Here is a 23,897-nt window from a genome sequence, read left to right as displayed (position 1 = left end):
AGCAAACATCACAGCTGTAGTTTTCTTTATCTGCATGAAGCCATTCTGCTTCTCACTGATCGTCACCTCTCTTCTTAACCTAGCTTCAACAACGCTTTCCCATATCTTCATGGTGTGGCTCATCAGCTTTATCCTCTGTAGTTACTATAGCTCTGCACATCACCCTTATTCTTAAAAATCAGTACCAGTAGACTTTCTCCATTTTTCAGGCATCCTCTCACTCTCTGCTAAGCATCTTCATACCTCTACAGGTATGTCATCTGGAACAACCACCATTCCATCCTCTTCAAAGCTGGCCTCCCCTCCTTACTAATCCTCTGCACTTCCTGATTTACTGACTGTCCTCCATCCGTCCTCCTCCGTCTCATTTTCTACATTTGTCATTGAGCTTTCCAATAACTAAACTGCAGAATAACACAGAGTGGAGCTGCTGTTTATTCAGATCTCATTTTCTTTATTTTGAAATGATTATGGATCATTAAAAATTAACAAGTTATCAAAGCAGTTTCCTTTTCATGATGTGAAAAACCTCCAGAATAGCCATAATTACCTTGACAGATAAGCACTTATTCAGTTTCCCATATTTCAGTTTCTGAGTGAATTAATGCAGTAAAATGACTGTAAAATACATCTGTACAAACAGTGGCTGGATATTCATTCTCTCTCCTGGTATAAAAATAAGTTTTAAGTGCTTCACACACTTTAATACTGTCTCTGCTTCGGCATGTTCACAGCTCAGATGGCAGCAAGGGTCATCGATTTTCAAACTCCTGAAACATTTTAAAAATATAAGAAGCGAACATGAAATGGGACAAATCTGCTGCTTTTCACTCAGCATTCATGACCATAGGAAGAAACTACATCATCACAGTATCCTAACAGTTCAAAGGTCAATCACCACTTTCAAATCAAATAGTAGCATTTCAGTCTAGAAACTAATTTTAATCTATATATTTATTTGCATGATTTTTCCCAGTAAAGCTACAAAGTCCTGTGTTTTATTAGTAGCAACAGTTAAAAGGAATGAAAGAGCTTTAGTAACTTCAGTTAAAGTGTTCGCCTAAGCCTAAACCTAAGCCTAACTGCTATACGAAGGCACCATTTTAGTGGACAGAAGATTAAAGCTGGAACTTTGTTGCATGTAGAAACGTCATTAACGAAGGAAAGGTTAAAACACATAATATGAAAAAAATGAAACAGAGAAAAGAAGATCATCACAGCATCAGCCGAGTATCCATCCAGATGTTTTTCTGGCTCACTTAATACAAACGCAAGACTTTTTTTTCCACAGATGGAACAATTTGCACCTTAAAGTAAAAGAGTGAAAGAATGATGATGTTCAGAAGTCATGTGACCTCAGCGTCCAATGACGACAGGAGATTGAGCTGAACCCATTTTACCTGTAATAACACATTAATGACATTAAATGTCATTATGATTTCTGCTCATTTTGACAGCCTGAGCTTTTTAATCATGTCCTCTTTTTGTATTGGTTACGTGACAACAGAGCCTGCTCGCTGTCAGCTGCAGGGAATAAGAGCCGTGTGCCATTTTCTTTTGTGTGCTTTTAAGTTGGTCTGTGAAAAAATGAGTGTTACAAAGACAAAATCTATTTCATTGTTTAAACAACCCATTGATGCAGTTGCCAGTACATACATACTGCTGTGCTGCTGTGCTACTACCATCTGACTGTAGAGGGCTCCATATGTGAACTAAATCAATTAAGTAAAACTGACTTTAATTTCCTTTTAGTGATTTTCTCTGATATCTAATAAAATTTGTGCCTGACTTGGATGGAAAGCTGGCTGGTGAAGGTGTTTTTGCTGAGGTTTTGTTCAAATGTCGTGTTGATTTCATCCAAATATCACAGAGTACAGAAGTATTACTTCATCCTTGTATCTCAGAGCAGACACAGGTAATCATATCAAAGCTTTTTTTTAAAAAAATGCTGCTTGGGAAAAAAATGAAAAAAGAATTTAAAAGATTGGCCTCAGATTTTTAGGGTGACACAATGTTCATCTCGATTCCTCTACATACAAAATTTTTCTTAGATCTTTTTTCTGTTCTCTTAAAACACAAAAAGTTTCAGTAAAAAATGAAGTGAACCCAAACCATAAAGCTGATAGTGTATGACATCCTAAAAAACCACAAATCCCAGGATAAAATTACTGAGTCATATTTCAATATTGTAAACACACTATAAGAAAACTGAACCAAATATTAATTCAAACTGATCAATCACAGCCAATCATGGGCTGCCTAATCAATCCCTAAACTGTGAAAATCCGTGTACATGATTCAGATTAAACAAAGGCTGGAGAGCAGGTAGCGATGCATGGAGAAAGAAAAATGGGGTGACGGGTGAGGAATTTGTTTCCGGGCAACTGACTAGTCCGAGATGTTTTCCAGCAGCAACTTCCTGTGAAGAGACTCAAACCTCTGAGTGCTGGAGATTTTGGACTTGTCACTTTGTAAATCTGACCACAGTGGTTTTATCTCCCTGTAAAACCAGCAGCATGAAGGTGCTTTCACACGATTTCCTTTTTTTTGGGGGGGGGGGGGGTTAACTAAGCAGTGGTATCTATAATGAGCCAATCATATTTCACTTTGTGCCTTCACATAAAACAGGAAATTAAAAAAATGCATCAAAGCATCCTGTGAGTGTTCTTCCTGTTCTGAAACCGCTGCTCTAGAAAACACCATATCCGTCAGTGTGGCGAGCTGCCACAGCAAAGGCAGGGTAGCCCTCGTAGGTGGTGTAGGCGGTGAGGTCCTGACCCAGAGACACAGCCTGCTTCAGCTGGGAGGCGACCGCCGCAGACGTCGGACTCGCCAGCGTGTAGCCTGCAGGGAGACACAGCACAAACGCACAACCTGTTGCAGGGCTGTAATGCAAAACTTGAATTCATTACAACTGTTACTTTTTTTATCCAATCTAAACTTTGTAGCTTTGGTATTTTGTATACTGTATATAAAAGATGGGTGTAACCACCATGATGTCACATACTGTTTAGTGAAGTTTTAAAGGCCTCGAGCTGAGTGTTTTGGCTCTTGCCATCTTGGAGTGGCTCTCAGGGTTTGAGGGACATTACACATGAAACCATATTTTCTAAAATGAACTTTATGCTTTATTCAGTCAAACCTGAAACCAGTGACTGAGACCATAAATGCACCAGTAAAGAGTTTACTGAGCTCAGACGTCAGGTGAGCAGTATGCTCATTTAGGCTTCGACAATCAGACAGCAGATGACCCTGCTGGTCATCAGCATTGGGTCCATTTGTCAGACTTTGAAGCTACGGCCTTCTTTAATATACAGTCTGTGGTGTTTTGGGTTTTCAGGTAACAGTGTGAGAATCAGGTGAGAGTCTTTGAGCAGTTAGTTGAGTGAAGCGTTAGTTGGCTTTGGGTACGGACCTTCACATACCTGGGAAGGCTACTGCTGCCACAGCAGCTGCAGTAGCACAGCTGGCATCGGTGGCACCTTCCGTCTGCAGGCCGAGTGTTTGCAGTGTGTGTTCGGCTGCGTGGATTTTAGCCTCTTCTATGCCCGCACACAGCTTAGCAGGGGTGAAGGGATGGCTATAGAGAGACACATGAACAGGTGGATGATCAGTGTTTGGTGCTGTTAAACAGCAGGCAGATGCTCAGACTGGTGAAAGGTGCAGTAACACTGCTTACACATTGGGGTACTGAGTTGCCAGAGCTGGTATGGTGATCTTGTAGAGAAAGAGTTGTCTCTGGTCTGGCCCGATGGCTGAGTGGAGCTGATAGACGGGCTGACCCCAGTTATTTTTCTGACAGAGCTCCTCCAGGACCTGACAGACAGACAGACATCACTGCAGGTACTTTTCATGAATGCAACAATTGGGGCTAATTATTGGTCCGCACAGTGACTATGTGTAACGTTTTGAGAGCCAAAAAAATGAATATATGTTTCAAAGCACTAAAAATGAGATTGTGTTTGGCCCAATACAAAATATATTATTAAATATAATTATTACTATTAATTTCAGTTAAATGAAATGCATTTAATACATCCTGACAACTTTCATCCTGTATCTTCAGAACAAGAGGGATCTGGATTCAGTGTTTCCTGCAGAAAATACATCAGCTTTTTGCTGATGCCCTATTGTATAATTTTATGACTGTGGGAGGAAGCTGTAGTACACAGAGACAACATACAAACTCCACACACATAAAGGCCCTGACAACATAGTGGATTCAAACCTTGGACCTTCTTGCTGTGATGGAACCGTGCTAACCACCACTGCATTTTGTGAAATGTAAATGAGAATATCACTACAAGGTGGAGCCTCCCCTTGTTGCTGTATCGAGTTGTCTACAGAGATTCTCATTACATATGATATTTACTGTAGTGCCATGAAGACCTGACATCATGTGGTCCATGTTCAGTGCTCTAGATCAAATCAGCAGTTAGTTATCTGACTGAATGGAGCAAAAAGGGTTTTTTTTCCCTTTGTGCAATTTTCTGACTAATAACACGACTGAATGCTGTGCTGTTAATTGTACCAACAAACACTCCAAGAAGTCTGAGCTCGAATTTGTGTGAGTGAAATTCTCATATTCTAGGGTAGCAACTCATTCCCAACCTTGAGTGGGCACTCTGCGGCCTCAGACTTGGAGGCATTAATTCTCATTCAGCTGCATTACACTCAGCTGTAAACCACAGCAGTTTGAACTGGAAGTCACCACCTGATGAAACCAGAAGGTCCAGAAAAAGCAGACCAAGTGACTGGTTCCAGAACCTGAACTGATCTGGCTGCTATCTCTTGTGGCTCATTTTTACTGAGCCCCATGGGCTAAGGCCTGGATAACCTTGGCCCAGGTGAGGTCACACTGGTGTTTTGAACCACATTTAGTGTGACCATGACCAGTGTAAGACCACAGGCTTTGCTATGTTGTATAGATGAGTCTGCCACAGTGTCTTCTGGCTCTCATCTACAGTCTGTCTTTTGTCCTGTCTCCATCCCCAACTGGTCACGGCAGATGACTGCCCCCTCCCTGAGCCAAGTTCTGCTGGAGGTTTCTTTCTGTTAAAAGAGAGTTTTTTCCTTCTCAGTGTTGCCAAGGTGGGGCCATCTGATAGTTATGGTTTCTTTCTATTATTGTAAGGTCTATACTGTTGTTGTGATTTGACGCTATATAAATACAGTTGAACTGAATTGAAATAGATGTGAACAAGTACCAGACTTTAATCTTTTATGGAGGTTTTTAAAGAGTGTTTCTCTATTGGAAAGTGTGTGCAGTATTAAAAATTACCAGTCAAATGGTTCCAAGTCAGGTGTTTCTTCTTACCTGTGGTGCAGATTTGATGGCAGTGGCCTTCAGGTTTGGGGTCATCGGCGTTAGCTCCATTCCCGGCAGCAGGTCATACAGCTTTTCCTCTGACTGCTTGTCTGCCTTCAGGCTGTAGGAGGTGGCACCTCCACCACTACCTCTTCCCACAGCTCCGCCCCCAGCAGCGTAGGCAAGGTATCCCCGCCCACCCAGTCCCCGCACCCCCGCAGCCCCTACAGGTACAGTCATGTAAATTTCTACAGGAAACCGGAAAGGCAGTGAAATCAATCAAATCACCGGAAATCAGCCGGAAGAAGAATCACACAGTCAGACAATTATCAGATCAGAGTGAACAGGTACAGTGGTAACCATAGTAACAGTACACCTGCCCTTTGTTCTTCAGCTCACTGATGATTATCATTAACTGCATGATTCAGTTTGAGATATTTAAATTCATTTCAGCCTGAATTGAATGATAGTTTCATGTGTGATTGGTCGATATTTTTATTTTTTTTTTTTTTGATTCCTGCTTCAGAAACATTCAGACATCATTATTCTTCACATTTTTATGATTCTGGTTCAGATGAGTTGAGCTAGTCAAAGATGGTTCAGCTGCTTTTTCAGAATGTAAGAAAATCATGACACTGGTGAAATGATGGTTTCCAAAGCCCCACCTTGAGCTGCCACTGTGCCGGGCTCACATAATGCAGCAGCAGGCTTACCTTTGAAATTCAGTTTTAATTAATTTGAAAGCCTGACTCTCAGCCTGGTCCACCATAACTGGAAAACTCAAAAAAATAGTTTTATTTGTTGTTCTGTGTTTTCTGAGTTTGAACGCCCCTCCTGATCATTTCTTAATAACATACATTTATTTTAATGGATTACACATCAGTGGAGAATAAGTTTTATTACAGTAGAAGACTTTCCGAAAGTGCGATAACTAAGTTCAAAGATGTAATTCCTCCATTATTATCCTCTTCAGTGCAACAAGACTCTTCAAGGAAGTCCTATTAATTATTATATAATTGTTTCAATCTTAAATATGATCAATCTATTTTATTAATGGGCTGCATACTTCAGGCCTTTTTTTGTGGCAATAATTAATCTATTACTAATTATAGGCCAATCTCCAACCTTCCTTTTCTCTCAAAGATTCTTGAAAGAGTAGTTGTAAAACAGCTAACTGATCATCTGCAGAGGAACGGTTTATTTGAAGAGTTTCAGTCAGGTTTCAGAATTCATCACAGTACAGAAACAGCATTAGTGAAGATTAAAAATGATCTTCTTACAGCCTCTGACAGTGGACTCATCTCTGTTTTTGTCCTGTTGGACCTCAGTGCAGCTTTTGATACTGTTGACCATAACATTTTATTACAGAGATTAGAGCATACTATAGGTATTAAAGGTACTGCACTGCAGTGGTTTGAATCATATTTATCTAATAGACTCCAATTTGTTCATGTAAATGGGGAGTCTTCTTCACACACTAAGGTTAATTATGGAGTTCCACACAGTTTTGTGCTAGGACCAATTTTATTTACTCTATAGATGCTTCCCTTAGGCACTATTATTAGAAAGAATTGCATACATTTTCACTGTTATGCAGAGGATACACAGGTTTATCTATCCACGAAGCCAGATGGGATAAACCAATTAGTAAACTGCAGGAATGTCTTAAAAACATACAGGCCTGGATGACCTCTAATTTCCTGCTTCTAAATTCAGATAAAACTGACATTCTTGTACTCTGTCCTACAAATCTTAGAAACATGGTATCTAACCAGATATTTAATCTGGGTGGCATTGGCTCTAGTAACACTGTGAGGACCAGGATATTTCCTTCAATGCACATATTAAACAAATACGTAGGACGGTTTTCTTGCATTTGTGCAATATTTCTAAAATTAGAAACACCCTTTCTCAGAGCTGAAAAACTATGCTGAAAAACTAATTCATGCATGTATTATTTCTAGGCTGTAATTCATTATTCTCAGGCTGTCCTAAAAGCTCCCTGAAAAGCCTTCAGCTGATCCAAAATGCTGCAGCTAGAGTACAAGCTCTAGCTTGAGGTTCTGCCTGAGGTAGAGGGAGGGAGTTTTTCCTTCCCACTGTCATCAAGTTCTTGCTTAAATGGGGTTGTCTGAATGTTGGGGTTTTCTCTGTATTATTGTAGGGGCTTTACCTTACAGCAACCATTCCAATAGTCATGAGTGCTGACTACATCTGTGATTGGACAGTTAGCATTGAGGGCCAGGGCTTCACAAACATTCAGTTCACCATCAAAAGTATGTTTGATCGTGCAGAAACATCCCCGCTGAAACTCATGTAGTACTCATGTATTTTCATCTATCAAATTTTACAGTTTGCAGATTCAAGCTTTTCAGCAAACAGCTTCAGTTCAAACCAAAATCAGAAAAATATTCATAGATAAACCTTTGATGGGTGCAAAGCAAGCTCAGACTCACACAGAAGAAAAAACACTGAAGGATAAAGTCACCAGTATATCAAAGCCAGTGTGGGTTAAAATTTGGAGCTTTGGAGGTGGGCTTTACAGAGAGAATAACAAATATTTTCAAAGTTTATAAAGTTAATTTTCAGGTTTGAGCAACTACATCATGAAAAAGAATTTTCTTCTAAATCTGTGACTTTAATCTCTGACAATATTCAGGTAGATTCTGTTCATTTGAGATGTTTTCCCTCAGAAATGAACCCTCTCCAGCTCTTAGACTATATATAAAAGATGTTGGTAGGATCACGTGACGCTAATCTTTGTTTGTTACTGTCTTGGTTTTAAACTGGTTTTAAACTGGGCATGGTGAGCATGGGGTATGGTGCTGGGAGCCCTGCCTTAAAGCACAGCTAAGAAGCAGGGTTATATTCCCGTAAATTTTTAGAGTTGACCCTTGCTGGCCATTAGAAATAATGCAAGTGCCACTTCTGCACTGATTTCTGTTTTTCAGACCAACAGTCTATGTCCATTGGTCCTAATATAGCACGGTACAGCAAATATATCTCGACCTGTGAGTCAGATGTATATTTTACTGAAGGAGGAGGTGGCAAAAAATATCAGTATGATAAGAAATGCTACTCTGTGGTTAACTGCCTCACACTGCATTAGACTGCCCAAAAGTTTTGTTGCAGCTGTAATGTTCAGGTTAACTGACAGAGGGCCCACCTGCTCTTTTTATTTTCAAACATTCAGGGTTCCAGTTTTGCTTTTGTAATTCTTCAGCTGTGTTTTTATTCTGTTTGTGAATGTGAGCTCTCCTTGCAGGGTCTTCATGGATTAAAATGGGATCTGAGGGCTTCCTCACCTCTAACAGACGGCGTCCTGATCAGACCTCGACCTCCAACATGAGTTTTGGCTGATGGGAAGCGGAACTGAGCTGGTATGGCTGTGTAGGCCTGGGGGGCATAAAACACAGGTGCGCCAAGGTATGCCGCAGAGGGGTCGTACATCTGGAGGAGAAAAGAGAAAGCTGTGTATAAAATAAGCTAAAGATAGAGAATAAAAATAAAGACTTTCTTTTAACACCACCATGAGGTCCTGTCATATTAACCATATTCCTGCGGTGGATGTTCAAAGTAAACATGAAGTTTCTAATGATGAGCTCAGTATATGTAAAGGAGTCCCTTTGAGCCCAAAGCACAGTCTGTCCAAACACACTGATTTATCAGTTTTTTCCACTCTTGGAGCTGTTGGGATATCCCTATTTGGTCATCTCAGGAACATAGAAGCAACACCCACCTTCTGTGGCGACCAATCAGAAAAAAGCTGTCTTAAAGGGGAATGTCATAAGCAGACAGCGAATCAAGCGAGGGGGTGCACTGAGTCTCAGTATCAGAGAAAGAAGAATTATTTTGAACTGTGGTTCATACAAAGCTGGTCTGATGCTCTAATTGAGACAAATAGCTCCATTAAAGACTGTATTAACTATAACAAACTGCCCTTAATCACATTGATGATCAAACATTGTGTCAGATCCCTTGCTTTGGTGAGACTCACCTGTCCCAGGGTGTAGGTGGTGTAGTCGGTCTGCAGGAGAGAACCTCCTCGCCCTCCCGTCCCTCTGGTGTAACGAACATAGCTGTCCTTGTCCACCGGCTTGGCCAGAGTTACCTCGATAGGAGAGCCGTCCACAACCTGCAGGGAGGATTTGCCATTTTACTGGAAGTCATTGTTTTGTCTTTGTGGTTTTACAGTTGGTCAAAAATGTTCTCCTCATGAATAATATGCAGGTGTCCACTGATTACAGCATAAAAGTAATCAAACCTGCATTTTATTACTAAAAATAGAAAACATGAGGTGGAACTAAATGTTTGGCTGACCTTCCCATTGAGTGCTTTCATGGCATTGATGGCATCTTCTCTCTGACTGAAATGGACGAAGGCATAGTCTCTGATCTTCTTCACTCGCTCCACTGCACCTGCAGCACAAAAACACAAAAAAACTCTGATCTAAAATCACATTTGTTTCATTTTTCCAGAGCTGCCTGGTTTCTGTGCTTTTTTATTTGTAAAATACAAGTTTCCCCTGGGCAGCACAGTGGTGCAGTGGTTAGCACTGCTGCCTCACAGTTAGAATACCATCTAACCCAGGAAGGCCAGGAAGGCCTGGGTTCAATTCCACCTTGGTCTGGGCCTCCCTCTCTCTCTCTCTGTGGAGTTTGCATGTTCTCCCCATGTCTATGTGAGTTTTCTCTGGGTACTCCGGTTTCCTCTCACAGTCCAAAGACATGCACTTAGTTAGATTAGTTCAATTAGAAACTCTAAGTTGCCAATAGGTGTAAATGGTAAATGGACTAGTTCTTATATAGCGCTTTTCTACTCAGTCAGAGCACTCAAAGCGCTTATACAACATGTTTTACATTCACCCATGCACTCCCATTCATACAAGCACTTCCATGTTTACTAAGCTAAGTGCTTTTAATTAGCTAACATTCACACACATTCATACTCCGACGGGACGGTCGGAGAGCAACTTGGGGTTAAGTATCTTGCCCAAGGATACATTGGCATGCAGCCCGGAGTAGCCAGGAATCGAACCACTGACCTTCCGATCAGTAGGTGACCTGCTCTACCTACTGAGCTACAGACACCCTGTCTGTGAGTGTGGATGTTGTCTGTCTTTCTGTGTTAGCCCTGTGACAGGCTGGCAACCTGTACAGAGTGTACCCTGCCTCTTGCCCTATGTCAGCTGGGATAGGGTCTAGCAACCCTGAACAGGATAAGCAGAAGGGATAGATGGACAAGTTTACCTTTAAATCATCACTTCAGTTAAAAAAAAAAAAAAAAGGCTGTAAAGTGACAACACATTCAATGATAATCTGACATTAAAGCTTTGCTATACTGTGTTGTGTGATTGAACCTGGTTTAAGGCTGTTGAACTCCTTCTCTATGGTCTCCTCTGTGGTCTGCAGCATCAGGTTCCTCACATACAGAATCTTCACTGTTGCCATGGTATCCTCATCGACCTCCACCTCTGGTTCTGCCCAGTCCACAGCGATAGGGTGACCCCACAGCTGGATACGACCTAAGAGAGAAGACGTTGATACAAGTTCAGATAGAGACCTGAGAGGGACTGTATTCTCTATGATCGTTTGCTACAGTTAGCTATATGACGCAGCCATCATATTTGTGAACCACTGATCTGAAGCTCCTCCCCTTTTAGCATTTTGTCCACTAGGGTTTAATATTTTTCCCGAAAATGACATGAATCAAATCCCGGGTAAAGACGAGCCATTTCCCGGGAATCCCGGGAAAAAGTTTTTTTTTTTTTAAATTTTAATTAGGCCTTCTGTAGCCTGTGTCGAGCTTAACCTATTTTGATATTGTAGAGGTAGCTTTCCAGCCATGTCCTGTTATGCCCAGTAGGGGGCAACGTTGGCTTGATTAATGCAATAAAACCTACATCTCGGCATTCGAGTGCTCGAGCTATGCGGTGTTGTATCGTTCCTCAACACTCCCTTAACAAATATAATTTGAGTATTCCTGCATTGTACATGGAATTATACCAATCTATTTTACAATTGCTGGTGAACAATACTGTTCATCTCCACACAGCATTGATAAAGGGTCAGCCACACCGTTCCACCAGTGGAACGCTGTAATAGTCATTGAAAAGTTAACTACCATACTACACTATAATATGACATAACACAGGGCCTTGAGTAATGCACTACGACTTGGTCATTGCCATTCTGGCAACAGCAAATTTATAACACCGTGTCTAAGGGTTAAAGTAGGTTCGTTGTGAATCGTCTTTTGAAAAACTGGCCAATCCTTATAGCCTAAAAAATATACATTTTACTCAACTCCATTTTAAAAGCGAAATATGTTGAAGTAATCTATTTCATGATACTTTCTTCACACAATAGGCCTGTATCCTAATTCATGATTGTTAGTAAGCGGCTGCAAACGAGGAAAAGAAACACTCGAAGTTAAACAGATATTTCTTTATTGTTCAGGGCAGGCATATTTTATAGGCTATATAATGCGACTTTTTTCCCAGTTTCCCGTCTTAATGTTTCCCGGGAAACGGGAAATGGTTCTGATTGCATTTCCCGGGAATCCCGGATCCCGGGATTAAACCCTATTGTCCACAGGCTGTATGGGAGCTTGACACACATAAATACCTGCTAATTAGTGCTGTTCATCATCCAAACCCTCAAATTTCATTCAGCAAACCTGGAGCTCAGCCTTCATGGACATTCTGTTAGTCCAATGAAGCATACAGCAGCCGTATTATTGGTCAGATAATTACATTAAATATGCTCCAAAAGACTCCAACAGCACAGGTGGATGGTGCCTGTGTCACCATCCACCTCTCAGTCAAAGAGGCCACACCCCTGATAATGCCAATTTTAAACCTTAATACGTGTACAAGCCTTAATGCTCATGCAGCTGTTACGAGGGGGGAAATTTTCTACAGATACAGTTTCTGTATCATGCTGTACATTTCGCTTAACCCTCTTAATTGGAGGGGAAGGCGAAATGTCAAAAAAAAGTAACTTAAAAGGCCAAATTGTATGTTATTTTTGACATCAATTCACAGACCAGAAGTGGGAGTGGGGCCGAAAGCAGCCCGCGGGCCGAGTTTGGGCACTCCTGCATTAGACAGAGATTGACAGATAGATAGTTCCAGACCAACTTCACGGCCTTTGGGCGGTATGTTCATCTTATTTATGACCTTCTCTGTCTTGGAGAAGAATATGTTTATCTTACCCTTAAAGGTTTTGCCAAAACATGTGCATCTGTGTCTGAGGGAAGGGTGTGTGTAGGTCATCGCACTCTGTTGCTAAGGAGAATAAAACTGCCAAATCATGATTAGGAATATGTGAGAGGGGAAGGCGTGTGTTTCTTTTATGGAGCTTTTATTGCTGATTGGAGAAGCTTGTGCCATGATGACGGAACCAACCAGTGGAATAACCAATCTGAGAAGGCCAAGTCTAAACCACGGCTCTCTCCAACTGTTTTTGAATTGATAGCACTTGTAATATAAAATTGTTGTGTTTAGCTTAGCGCAGTGCTCTTCTGGGGAGGGAGCACAGGCAGCTGCTGAGAAGGCCTGTGTCTCCCTGAACCAAATGGCCCATGTACACATTATTTCTTCTGATTCTTTAATAGATTAAATGTCATAACTTTTTCATTAAAGTGTTTCAGGTGTCTTCCTTCACAAACAAATCATATTTCCTGTCAATTTGGTGACCCCAAAGTGATAACAGGTGATAACAGGTGATATGTGAAGGAGGATGATTGGCATGAGAGGACGAAGGGGAATATTTTCTCTGCGACGCACCTCGGGATCTTATCTCCTTAAAACACTCACAGGGGGCGCCTCATAAAAAAGGTAAGCAGAAACCTGTTGTTTACATAACCAAATTCTGCAAAATTGAGAGTGAACAAATTTAGTGAGTGAGGAGGGGGTAAGGTCACGAGAGAATACATTTTTAGAGAATCTATTAAATAAACTCTTTAAAGCTTGGAAATATTGAAGCATCAGAAGAAAGGTTAATATTAAGAATTTAAAATAGTGGTTAAAAGAAACAAACTATGTGAAGTGATTAGAGTTGAAATGAGTGAAAAAGGACTGTGAGAGATGCTGGAAATGTAAACCTGCACTATAGCATTAGGCTTTTGACTAAATTTATTTATTAAAACCTAGAAGTGTTGGTGCCGTTCCCTTGCTTAAATAGATGTTGCACAATCTGCGTGATCTTCCTTTGGGGAAGCAATAAAATTGTCTCTATATCTTATCTCTGAGACTTTCAGCTTTACACTCAAGCAGAATCTGATAGTTTAGCATTATAACCATTTGTCTGTCACATACAGGCTGAAATCGACAGATTATTTATACATTAGTTTAATCTGATACTGTGTTCACATTACTCATCATATAGTAGCTATCTTATCATCAAGCCCAAGCTCTTGTTCTATTGGGTATTGTGGCACAGGCTGTGATTGGCCAGTGATAACGCAGTCTTACAGTCAGCCAAAAGGAGATTGACATTTTTTTGTTTATTTTATGAAATATTTGTAAAGTGTAAAGCAGGGGTGGGCAATTAATGTTCCCAAGGGGCCACACCAATAAGCTAAACTGTGTTTTGCTCAATATTAATTTTATCTCTTCATATGCTTACTGGTGCAGCCCTTATGTGGTCCCTCAGATGGTGTAAAGACATGGTGCAACAACTTTGTTATCCAAACCACTCCAGCCATATCTGCTCAGTATTTCCCAGCAACCAGGAAGTTGTCAGTGACAATAAACCAGCTGATCAAAATTAACGAGTTCTTGTGTGTCAGTTAAGGAGGCTTTAAGTTTCAGTGGAAAAATTCACCTGTTTTATCAAATCCTTTGAAAATACCGTTACTTTTGGAGTTCTTCATTGAAAGATATCAGCTCATTCCCAAGACAGCCAGAGAGAGAATGCTAACTGAATGTTCAGAAAAAAAATAGAGTTAGTGTTTGGTTTGCACCTGGCAGCAGTTTTCGGCGGGCCATGGCAGCTGATCGGTGGCTCTCATATTCAACAAAAGCGAAGCCTCGGTTCTTGGATTTGTCAGCAGCGCTGGGATACACGATGACATCAACCACACCCTCAGTAACCTTTCTCATTTCTGACAGGATCTCCTCCCGCTTCTTGGTTTTGGGAATCCCACCAACAAACAGACGGCAGTTATCAACGCTGGCACAGACGCCGAGGAGGCGGCCATTCCTGTAGGTCAGAGGAAAATTCAGTTCATACTGGAGCTCAAACTGTACACCACCTGGCTGCAGTGGTTGTTTAGCTCTTTGCTGACTGGCACATTTTTTATGGTGTTTCTAGATTATTTGTAGGATTGGTACTTAGTTGGGTGTCTCTGATTGGTTGGTATGCTATTAAATAGATGTTAGATGTTAGAGTCAACTCATTGTAATTGTGCACACAGGGCACACAATGAAATGATCGTTCCAGATCACTCATCCAGAGACGAGCATCTGCGGTCATGCAGCCAGAGACTGGTGGTACCAACAACTATTGGCAGCGCCAATAGTTGTTGGTAGTGTGTTTTTAGGGTCTAATAGTCTCAAGACTTATTTATATTAAAAGCACTCAGGTACCAGTACGTCTGTTTCTTCACCCAGTTTCATGATCACAGTCAGACATCCCAGTGTATAAATACTCTCTGATGTTTCATTCATTTAGGAGTCACTTCCTCGTTGTCTTTCACTTATCAAGCTTTCCAGCTCTTGTCAGTTTTTAAATCCTTATTATTTTTTTTATTTCTAATTTGAGATAAACAGTTTCTCCTCATTCTCCTGCTTCCTGCCTGAACTGTTTGGTGTGCTGCCTGAGTTACTTTAACTAAAGATTTAACTTTTAGCTTTTATCTTCCGCTCTGGACTTTTACATTGTTAAGTGTTTCTGGTTGGTTGATAGGATGATGTTGTTGTCACTTGAAGGCTTGTAGGTCGTGGAGTTTTGATTGTTCGGTTGGTGGTTCATGGGTTTGTAGGTAGGTTGTAGCGGGATGGATTGCTGGTAGGGTGATTAGTATTATTATGTTCTCATTGGTGGATAGTGTTAGCCCATGTCCATGTTAATTGATGATTTTTCCAACAGACCAGTTACATGTGCACAAACAGAACCAGGCAGGACTTGCATCTTATGTATTTGAAAACATCACAGGTTTGACTCTGCTTGTGGTAACTCGGCCAAAGACCTGCTTAATATGAGCAGATGCCAGGTGTGTCATGACTCTGGCCACATTTGCTCAAGACAAAGCTCTAGTGCCAAAGGTAGCTCAGATTAAATATGTCTGCTATCCAGATTGTTTGGGGTGGTTGTTTGGTTCTAGAGTGGTTGCTAGAATAAGAACTCTTTAGCAATTCTTTGACAATGATTTAAAAAAAGATCTTGAAAGCTCAGTTATATTTTGATTTTCTAATGCAAATAAAGAAAAAACAAGGATGGCACCCTGACCTGATCTCATAGTTGTTGAGCTGCTTCATGGCTGCTCTAGCCTCCTGTTTGTTGCTGAAGGTGACAAAGGCATAACCTCTGTTGTTCCCATTAAAATCCATCATCATCCTCACCTCGTAGATCTTTCCAAACTAAAGAGATGAAGGGGGAAAATGCAAAGTGATGAAACAAGTAGACGTCAGTGACTGACTCCTCGACCGTTGTTCTCTCACCTTCTCACATAGTGGAACCAGTTCATCTTCAAAAAGATCTCTTGGCAGTTTCCCCACAAAGATCTCGCTTCCCCTCTCTGGAGGGGGGCCATCCCAGCTGGGCGGAGGGCCACCGTACCGTCGTTGACCGTTCTCCTGAAGCACCAACACAAAAATATGAAACACCATGATGTGGTCAAATCGCTTAAAAATGCTTTGCCCGCTCCACAGATCAGGTCCAGCTTTGGGCCAATTTTGAAACACGTTCCTACCTGCCGCAGTTCGTATCCAGTTTGCTGCATGAGCGCCCGAAGCGCTGCCTCCTTCTGTGTCCCCGCCAGTCCGTCCCCACTTGCTTTCTGATTGGAATCCATTGGGTGTGATTGACAGCAATATGTAAATCAGGGAAATTAGTGGTGCTCACTGGAAGACAACAAAAACCAGCAAACATGTTATTAAGAGACCTGAAAAGCATTTAAAATCCATTAATGTTACTGAGCAGCACCGGGTTTTTAAATAACAGCATTTAGAGGTTTTATTATGATTTGAGTCTTCATCACAGGAGTTTTTAATTCATCTGTTTTGAAACAGGAAATCACTGAAAGCATCATCAGTAGACTGTAATGAATGTGTCATCACAGCAGTGATGTTTCAGGGAGGTTAAACTTGTGATTTGATGTCATACTGATGACTTTATTAGAAACAGTGAAAATGCTTGAGGGCATTGAAAAGCATTTGCTTCCCCCTCAATTTCTTAGTTTTTTGCATTTTTTTTACACTTAAATGTTTCAGATCATCAAACAAAATTTAATATTAGACAAAAAAAAAAAAAAAACTAGAAAGAAAACTAGGAAGCTAAATATCAAATGCATTCTTTAAATGATGATCGTGGCTGCTTTTTGAGCTCTTTTAGCCTGCTTCACATTGTGAGACAGATTCTATTTAAGGAATTTCTTGATTGAGCAGGTGTGGAAGTACCTGCTTAATCCTGGGTGTGGCAGTTAGACTGAACTCAGCTTTCCAAATAAATGTGGTTTTATTTGGAAAGCACTTATTACAATACATTTATTGTATTGTAATAAGTGTTGTTAAATCCATGATTCAACAATACTTTCTGACAGCACAGTTTAAAAAAAAAAAAATCTTTAAAGGTATAATCAGGAAATAATGCTGCTTCAGATGCAGTTATGTCCTGACAATATGAGAAAGGAAAACACTGAGTGTGCTTTGGAAGATTTTGTCACTGACGTGGTCAAACAGCATGTGAGGAGGAGCTGCTGGTCCTGTGGTCTGTGTTCTGCTCTGTACAACAGATACGAGTCATGTTTTGAAGAGCGCTGAAGTGAGGTCAAGGTCTGTTTGGTAATCATTGACAGAGACTGGAAAGCTGCAGCGTGAATGCCCCTCTAACTGTAATACTGTAAGAAATCATATGAGGCTTCAAATGGGAACTGAATGCATTCATAAAACCCATATGTTTGATGAATGCACTGCTGCCTGAGTCCCCTCCAATAACCTGAACCTCAGCCTGAAACATATAACCACAGTCTGGGTTGAGGAGGACCAGAAAATGGTCCCAGTTTTCAACAGATGTCTCTCACGTTGGAAATTAGATGATCTGATGAGAGGCAGGTGATACAGTCTGTCTTTGTCAGTATGTCGCTTTGCAGTTCCACTTTGTTTACATGTGTTTCAGGAAACATACCAACAGTAAACAGTCTCAGGCAGCAGATGTTGTAGATCAGACTGTATAACCTTGTGGACTTTGGTCAATGCTGTTGAGTTTACTGATAAATGATTTTAAGAACCAAGAATTTAAATTATTGAATTATAATAATGTATTTAATTTAATTCAGTATTACACAGCAAACAGCCAGTTGTAAGCCACACTTGGTGACAGTGGGGAGGAAGAACGCCCTTTTAATAGGAAGAGACCTAGAATGTGTAACCACTAATTGGTAGTGATTATTTCTGAATGAATACATTTCATTTACATTTCTCCAAGCATAAACACATCTGTGGCTGTTGTTGAACGTGAGAACAGAACATTTACAGTTTGAGGTTCAAAAGGATGTTTTAGCCACCACGTTTTTCTTTTGACCAGGGTGACAAGTCCTACTCCATAAATACAACTAAAAAAAATTATAATTGCACAGCCCTCATTGTTAAGCGTGTATCCCATGGACCAGGATGAGCCTGACTTCATTAACCATTTTTAGGTCTTAATCCTCCCTTGGTTAAGAGTAAAAGAGTTAAAAATGGTCCAGATTCTTTCAGCTCCAACAAAATGATCAGCTTGGATGTTCTCACAGGTGGTGCAATAAAGTTTAATGTCCATAAGTGTCCATGAAAAAAAGGAGGTTTAGCTGAGTTAGGAATTTGTAGGAAGTTAGCTAGCTAGTTTCCATTTAAAGTTGATTTTCCATGTTCTGACTGAGGGACTGAAGAACCTTGGGCAGAAACAGACTGAAAACTGAACAGCAGCAACGTTTGGAGGGTTAGTGAAGCTTTAAATGATATAAACACATTAGCAGGGGAGCTGGAGCTGGAGGATGAGGGATAAACTGTTCTCTATAAAAGTTCATGTTGAGACAAACACCATCATAAGACAGGAAGAAGACACCTGAGATGATCCATCTCAGGTTAGTGGTTAAGGTTTTGCTGTGTGGTTTGATTTACTCGACGTGAAAAAGTCCTGATCCTCAGTGTCATGTCCACACTGAGTGATTCCCACTGGTGTCCAGAACACCATGAACCCGTCAGCTGTAGCTACAGTGCTCAAAACATTTATTAGACCACCAGCCAGTGTGAGGTTTATGCCTCAGCTGCACTAAATTAACAGTGTTGGTAATTACCATAATCCACCAGTATGCAAAAACTCTTTAATCAAAACAATATTTTTAATTTTGTTTATTATTGTTGTTATCGATGAATTTTCTAATTTACTGTTTTACAAAAATCAGAAGAAAATGTTAAAGCACATCAATATTTTCTCATATATACAGTGTGTGTGTGTATATATATATATATATATATATATATATATATATATATATATATATATATATATATATATATATATATATATATATATATATATATATATATACACATATATATTTTACTGGAGGTTTGCCCCTGGCCTTCAACAAACTAACCTCCAGCTCTGGGGTGTTCAATCACCCTCCTGTAGTCCAATGTGTCTGACCTGATCTTTGATGGGGACTGTGGGTTATCACAGTAACTGACTCAGAGTTAAAGTGACCTCAGAGTCTTCCTCAGCTCTGGATCAGCAAACTCAGGCTTCCTACATTATCTTTTTTATGCCCCCCAACCCCACCACTGGGATTATCTCCCCATCCTAAAAATACAGAAAAAGCAGTCCTTCTTATTAACAGACATGGTTACAGACGACAGCTTATAGCATGAGTCACAGTGGAAGTGTTCAGCCAGTTGTTGGTCGTGAACAGACGAACGTGTTTAAGGTGAGCTGGGGGTCTGCTGGTGGAAAAACAAGCAGCTGGACTCAGTAACTTGCTGCTGAACTCCACCAATCAGCACGGCCGGCAGAGGGGAGTTTAACTAGCAAACACAGCTGATGGTTGAGCTGCTGTGGCCTAAAAAAACAAATCAAGATTTCTTCAGCTAATAATGAATCTGCCAGCTTCTGTTTGGAGCAGCAGTTTCTGTTTTTGAATCCAAAGTGACTCTTTGATTGTTATCATATATATATGTCGAGATATATCTGCAGCTCTTCACTGAAAGTCAGCTGTGAGTTTAGCTCCACCCCCACAGTCATAACTGACAGCTGTCTTCTCCTACAAGTCCCAGCACACCTTTCTGCAAATCTGCCTTATCAGCGCCTCTGTCAGGGTAATCTCAGCTGCTGTGCTGGTTAACCATTCATTGTGTTTGAAGCGGCTCAGAGAGCTGAAGCACGTCTGTGCATCTTTAAAAGACAGAAAACACCACGGCGTGTGTTTGAGAAATGCAGATGCACCCCAGCGTGCAGACACTCAAACAAGCTGACCTTTGACCCAAATGTGGGTCACACAAATGCAGCTCTGATAAACATCAGAAGCATATCAGGTGCAAATAAATGAAATTAGATGTTTACAAAAGCTGCTGCTGTTTCATCATCATCATCATCATCATTATTATTATTTAAGCTCCCTTTGATTTTTATTACAGCTGACTGCAGCACTGCATATTTGATGAAAACCAAAGGCCCACTGTCCTTTAAAACTGCCCTCGTCACTCTAAAACTCGGCTCACGATGTAAAAACCTTCAGCTCCACGTCTGATTTCAGGGTAAAATAGAAAATCAGAAGAACCACGATGCTTCCTGAAAAAGATGTTCAGGCTTCAAATTCTGCTGCTGAGATCATTTCTGTCAGCAGATCGGCTCATTCTTCTGCACCCATCCTAAACTGAAGCATCTGGGCCTCGAGCCTTTAATCTAAAGGTGTGTTTTCAGTGTTTCCTGTTGGTCTGCAGTTATTACATGAAAACTGACTGAATGAAGGACTGCACTGTCCTTCTGGTTTAAACTAATTTGATGAATTTTATGAATCCAGCACCTTCTATGTAAATATTTCTTCAGTCTGGTGTGATGTCAGAGGTCACATGCTCTGACTTTGCTCTGCAAGGCGCCTGCAGCATTTGAACAATAACTGAATTTAATCTGTTTAATAAAAATATATTTCAGAGGTAATAATCTGATAAAATAATAGCAAATTGGTCACATTAAAATTTAGTTTAGATGCCAGGGCTGCTTCCAATTTGTGCTCATCTGTTTCCTGTTTTGATGTGCACAGCAGGAGCTCCATAAAGAAATGCGCCACTCTGAGAACGCCTCCCGCAGCCGTGATGAGAACCTCGTGCAGCAGCTCTCAGGATCAGAAAGCTTTCGAACAGCAAAAATCACATTTTCAAAATAAGGTTTTGGTCCAAAGTTAGCAAAAAAACTTGTTTCCAGTTCATTTTTGAGATTAAATTAATTTAGAAAATGCTTATAAATCGCCCAGATTTGTGTCCTGGTGTGTTTCATGATGGCTGCTGAGTGGTCCAGATGGACGCTGGTGAACTTTTGAAGCTTTGACCTGAGAGTTTTCCCAGATTAGCGTTTTGAGGCCGAACATGACGAGTGACGGGTGGATCTGACTGAGAAACCCAGTCAGTCACAGGTAGCTCCACCCTAAATTCCCTCCTGCTTCCCAGTCCTTCCTAATGGGACCAAAATTTCCAAAATGGCCTTCATGTTTTATTCAGTCAGACCTGAAAGCAGCAACTGAGATCAGAAGCCCATCGGGAAAGAGTTTCTTGAGCTCAGAGACCCACTGAGCAGGAGACTCATTTTCCTATTGACTTCTATTCAATCACAGTTTAGAGGAGTCACCTCCTGCTGGTTATTAGAAAGAATGCAGTTGTATTGCATGCAGCGCTGGAAGCCATTTCCATCTTTATATACAGGCAGTTGCATTCCAGACCTCTGCAAAGGGTAAAAAACTAAAACTCTTTTATGATTGAAATTCCATCTGGGAGATTAAATGTTGCATGAACTCACGAATAATGACTGGATTATGATGATAACGGGTATAGTTCAGCTTCTGTTTGGATTAAACTGATTTTAAGCATTAAATAAGTTACTTTGAGCTTAAAAACCCTAAAATCTTCTTTGCTGTTATGGAGTAACGTTGTGAATGCGCTGGTTCAGCTGTAAACACTGCCAGTAATCTTAAGAGAAACATGGCCCATGCTTTTTGGTCATTTATTGGTTATTTGCTTTATTTTAACCTTTAAAACCCACAGAGACAGAAACCTGACTCAAAAGTGTTTATTACTGATATTTAAAAAGAGGTTTAATAAATAATATTTGTGGATTTTTAGGACTTGGCAGCACAGCTGGAAAAATCTGCTGCTCTTTCAGCACAGATCACTCATTTAAGGTTTTCAGAGAATTAAATTTGAGTTGTTTTCATGGGTCGAGACACTCGCTCACACTTTCTCTTTTTTCACACAAACAGTGGTAGAGAGACATTTACTCAGCACTCTCTCTCTCTCCATTAAAACACACATTAATCCCAGCCGGCCTGTTTGCTCAGCTAGCTGCTTTTAGCATCTCTGACAGTTACTGTTCACCAGACACCAGCGAAGAAGAGAGGATTAATGAGCCTTACTTTACCTGTTCGCTCTCTTTCTCTGTCTGTGTGTTTAATACATAAAATTCAAACCTAAAAGAACTTTATTTGCATGAAAAAGAGTAAAACTCACCTGAGCAATTTCAGAGATCACCTCCCTCCGATCAGAGCTGTGTCATTCTGAGCGCCGAGTGTGTGCGTGTTCACGTGTCATCAGGGGCCTCCGCGCGCGTGTGTGTGTGTGTGTGTGTGTGTGTGTGTGTGTGTGTGAGTGTGAGACATCATATCAAACTCCAAAGGTTCACTGTCTTAGTGTTAGCTTTACGAGCCGCTCAGTGTTAATGTTTAACCTGCTGCTATCTGTGGAGACACACACATGCATGCAAATACACAAATGTAACACACACACTAAACCAGGATGACTCTGTGTGTAGCTGTACATCTGTGTCTGCCCCTGAGTGTCCTGCAAAGATCTCTTCACAACACAAAAACAAGTGATTGACTTTTGTGAGGACTCACAATCCCAGAGAACTAAACCTGGACCTGGTTCAGACTCAGGTTTTAAACAAGTACCAGGGTCCAGGTCTGAATCCTGCAGTTCCTTTAACGTCCACTAGAGGCTCCAACAGTGCCTTCATAGAAGAATAAGTCCTGTTAGCCTGTTGATATGATGCTCTTCTTATGAAATGCTTTGTTAGTTTATGGAGATGTAACGGGACTCAAATCTTTCAGAGAGTTCAGCTTTTGTCTCATCAGTACACAGAATGTTTTCTCAAAAGTCTTGGGGATCATCAAGATATTTGTTGGCAAATGTGAGACGAGCCTTTGTGTTCTTGTTGGTCAGCAGTGGTTTTCTCCTTGGAGTTCTTCCATGGATGCCATTCTTGCAAAAAATCAGGGAGAGGGAAAATGTTTTTTCGCAGCACTGTCTATTCTGCCACAGACTCTGCTACAAAATGTCAGACCGCACTAAAACTTTCAGGAAAAAGTTGAGTCCAGGGTTCTCGGATGGATATAATCAACTGAATGTCCTTCCACGAGGCCAACTTCTGTGTTACCTTTCAGTCTGACTGACAACAAATGTTTCACATGATTCAGGTGAAGTCCAACAACTCAAACTCTCTGCAGTCATTGTCACGTTGGTTAAAGGCATTAAAACCTTCAGACCTGAACTACAGGAAATGTGCTGGGTTTAGACAGTGTGCTGGATCAGATGAGTTCATTTATTGGTGGCAGTTTTTACCAACTAATTTCTAAGATGAGTCTTTTTTCCTGTTAAGACCTGGAACATTCCCTTGACAGCATTTCTCTGGTTTCCTGTATGTCTGAGGATCCACAATAGGATTTTATTTGTTTCCATTCATCAATATTCTTAACTGCTTATCCAGTGGTTCGAAGGGTGGGGCCATCCTGTACAGAAACTTCCCCTGGAGGACAAACACTCACTTGATCTGTATGTGTCTTTGAATCTTTAAATGAACTCCGGCACTTTTATTCTTCACATCATGAGACCAGATGTTCCTGGTGGTTGCTGAATCCAGGACAAAAACAAGGACAAATTTTCCAGGTTTTGCTACAATCTACAGCTACAGCTCAGCTTGGCTTCTAATTCAGCTTGATTTGAAATATTTATTGTACACTTTATCTTTATTATAAGTTGTCATCCATCCATTTTCTGCTTCTGATCACAGAAGAGACACCCAGACCTCCTGCATACTTTTCTAACTGTTCTGCAGTATTTTGGTTAGCATTTTCTCTTCTGAAATGTGCTCTAGAAATAAACTTGAAAACTGTGTGATTTGTA

At 40.7% G+C, this 23,897-nt stretch overlaps 1 protein-coding gene across 4 annotated transcripts; it reads right to left on the bottom strand.

Moving 5' to 3' along the window:
* Positions 1-433: 433 nt before the first annotated feature.
* On the bottom strand, positions 434-22,311 carry a1cf (apobec1 complementation factor). Of its 4 annotated transcripts, XM_030755753.1 has the most exons (14): positions 22,227-22,311; positions 16,226-16,376; positions 15,975-16,109; positions 15,763-15,893; positions 14,276-14,514; positions 10,668-10,832; positions 9,629-9,726; positions 9,306-9,443; positions 8,614-8,758; positions 5,318-5,556; positions 3,680-3,816; positions 3,426-3,580; positions 2,683-2,844; positions 434-2,626 (listed from the first exon to the last, which is right to left on the bottom strand). In XM_030755753.1, exons 2-13 carry the CDS (start codon positions 16,325-16,327, stop codon positions 2,690-2,692), a joined length of 1,839 nt encoding a protein of 612 aa, XP_030611613.1. In that variant the 5' UTR covers positions 16,328-16,376; positions 22,227-22,311; the 3' UTR covers positions 434-2,626; positions 2,683-2,689. The 4 variants fall into 4 exon arrangements, with proteins under 4 accessions (XP_030611613.1, XP_030611612.1, XP_030611614.1 ...); XM_030755752.1 differs by having other exon boundaries at positions 434-2,844; XM_030755754.1 differs by having other exon boundaries at positions 434-2,844; positions 5,318-5,532.
* Positions 22,312-23,897: the final 1,586 nt, after the last annotated feature.

Source organism: Archocentrus centrarchus, chromosome 19 (genome assembly GCF_007364275.1).
Source record: "Archocentrus centrarchus isolate MPI-CPG fArcCen1 chromosome 19, fArcCen1, whole genome shotgun sequence".
In the NCBI taxonomy this organism is placed as follows: Eukaryota; Metazoa; Chordata; class Actinopteri; order Cichliformes; family Cichlidae; genus Archocentrus; species Archocentrus centrarchus.
The sequence above is the reverse complement of the archived record's forward strand: the minus strand, read 5'-3'. Positions and strand labels throughout refer to the sequence as shown.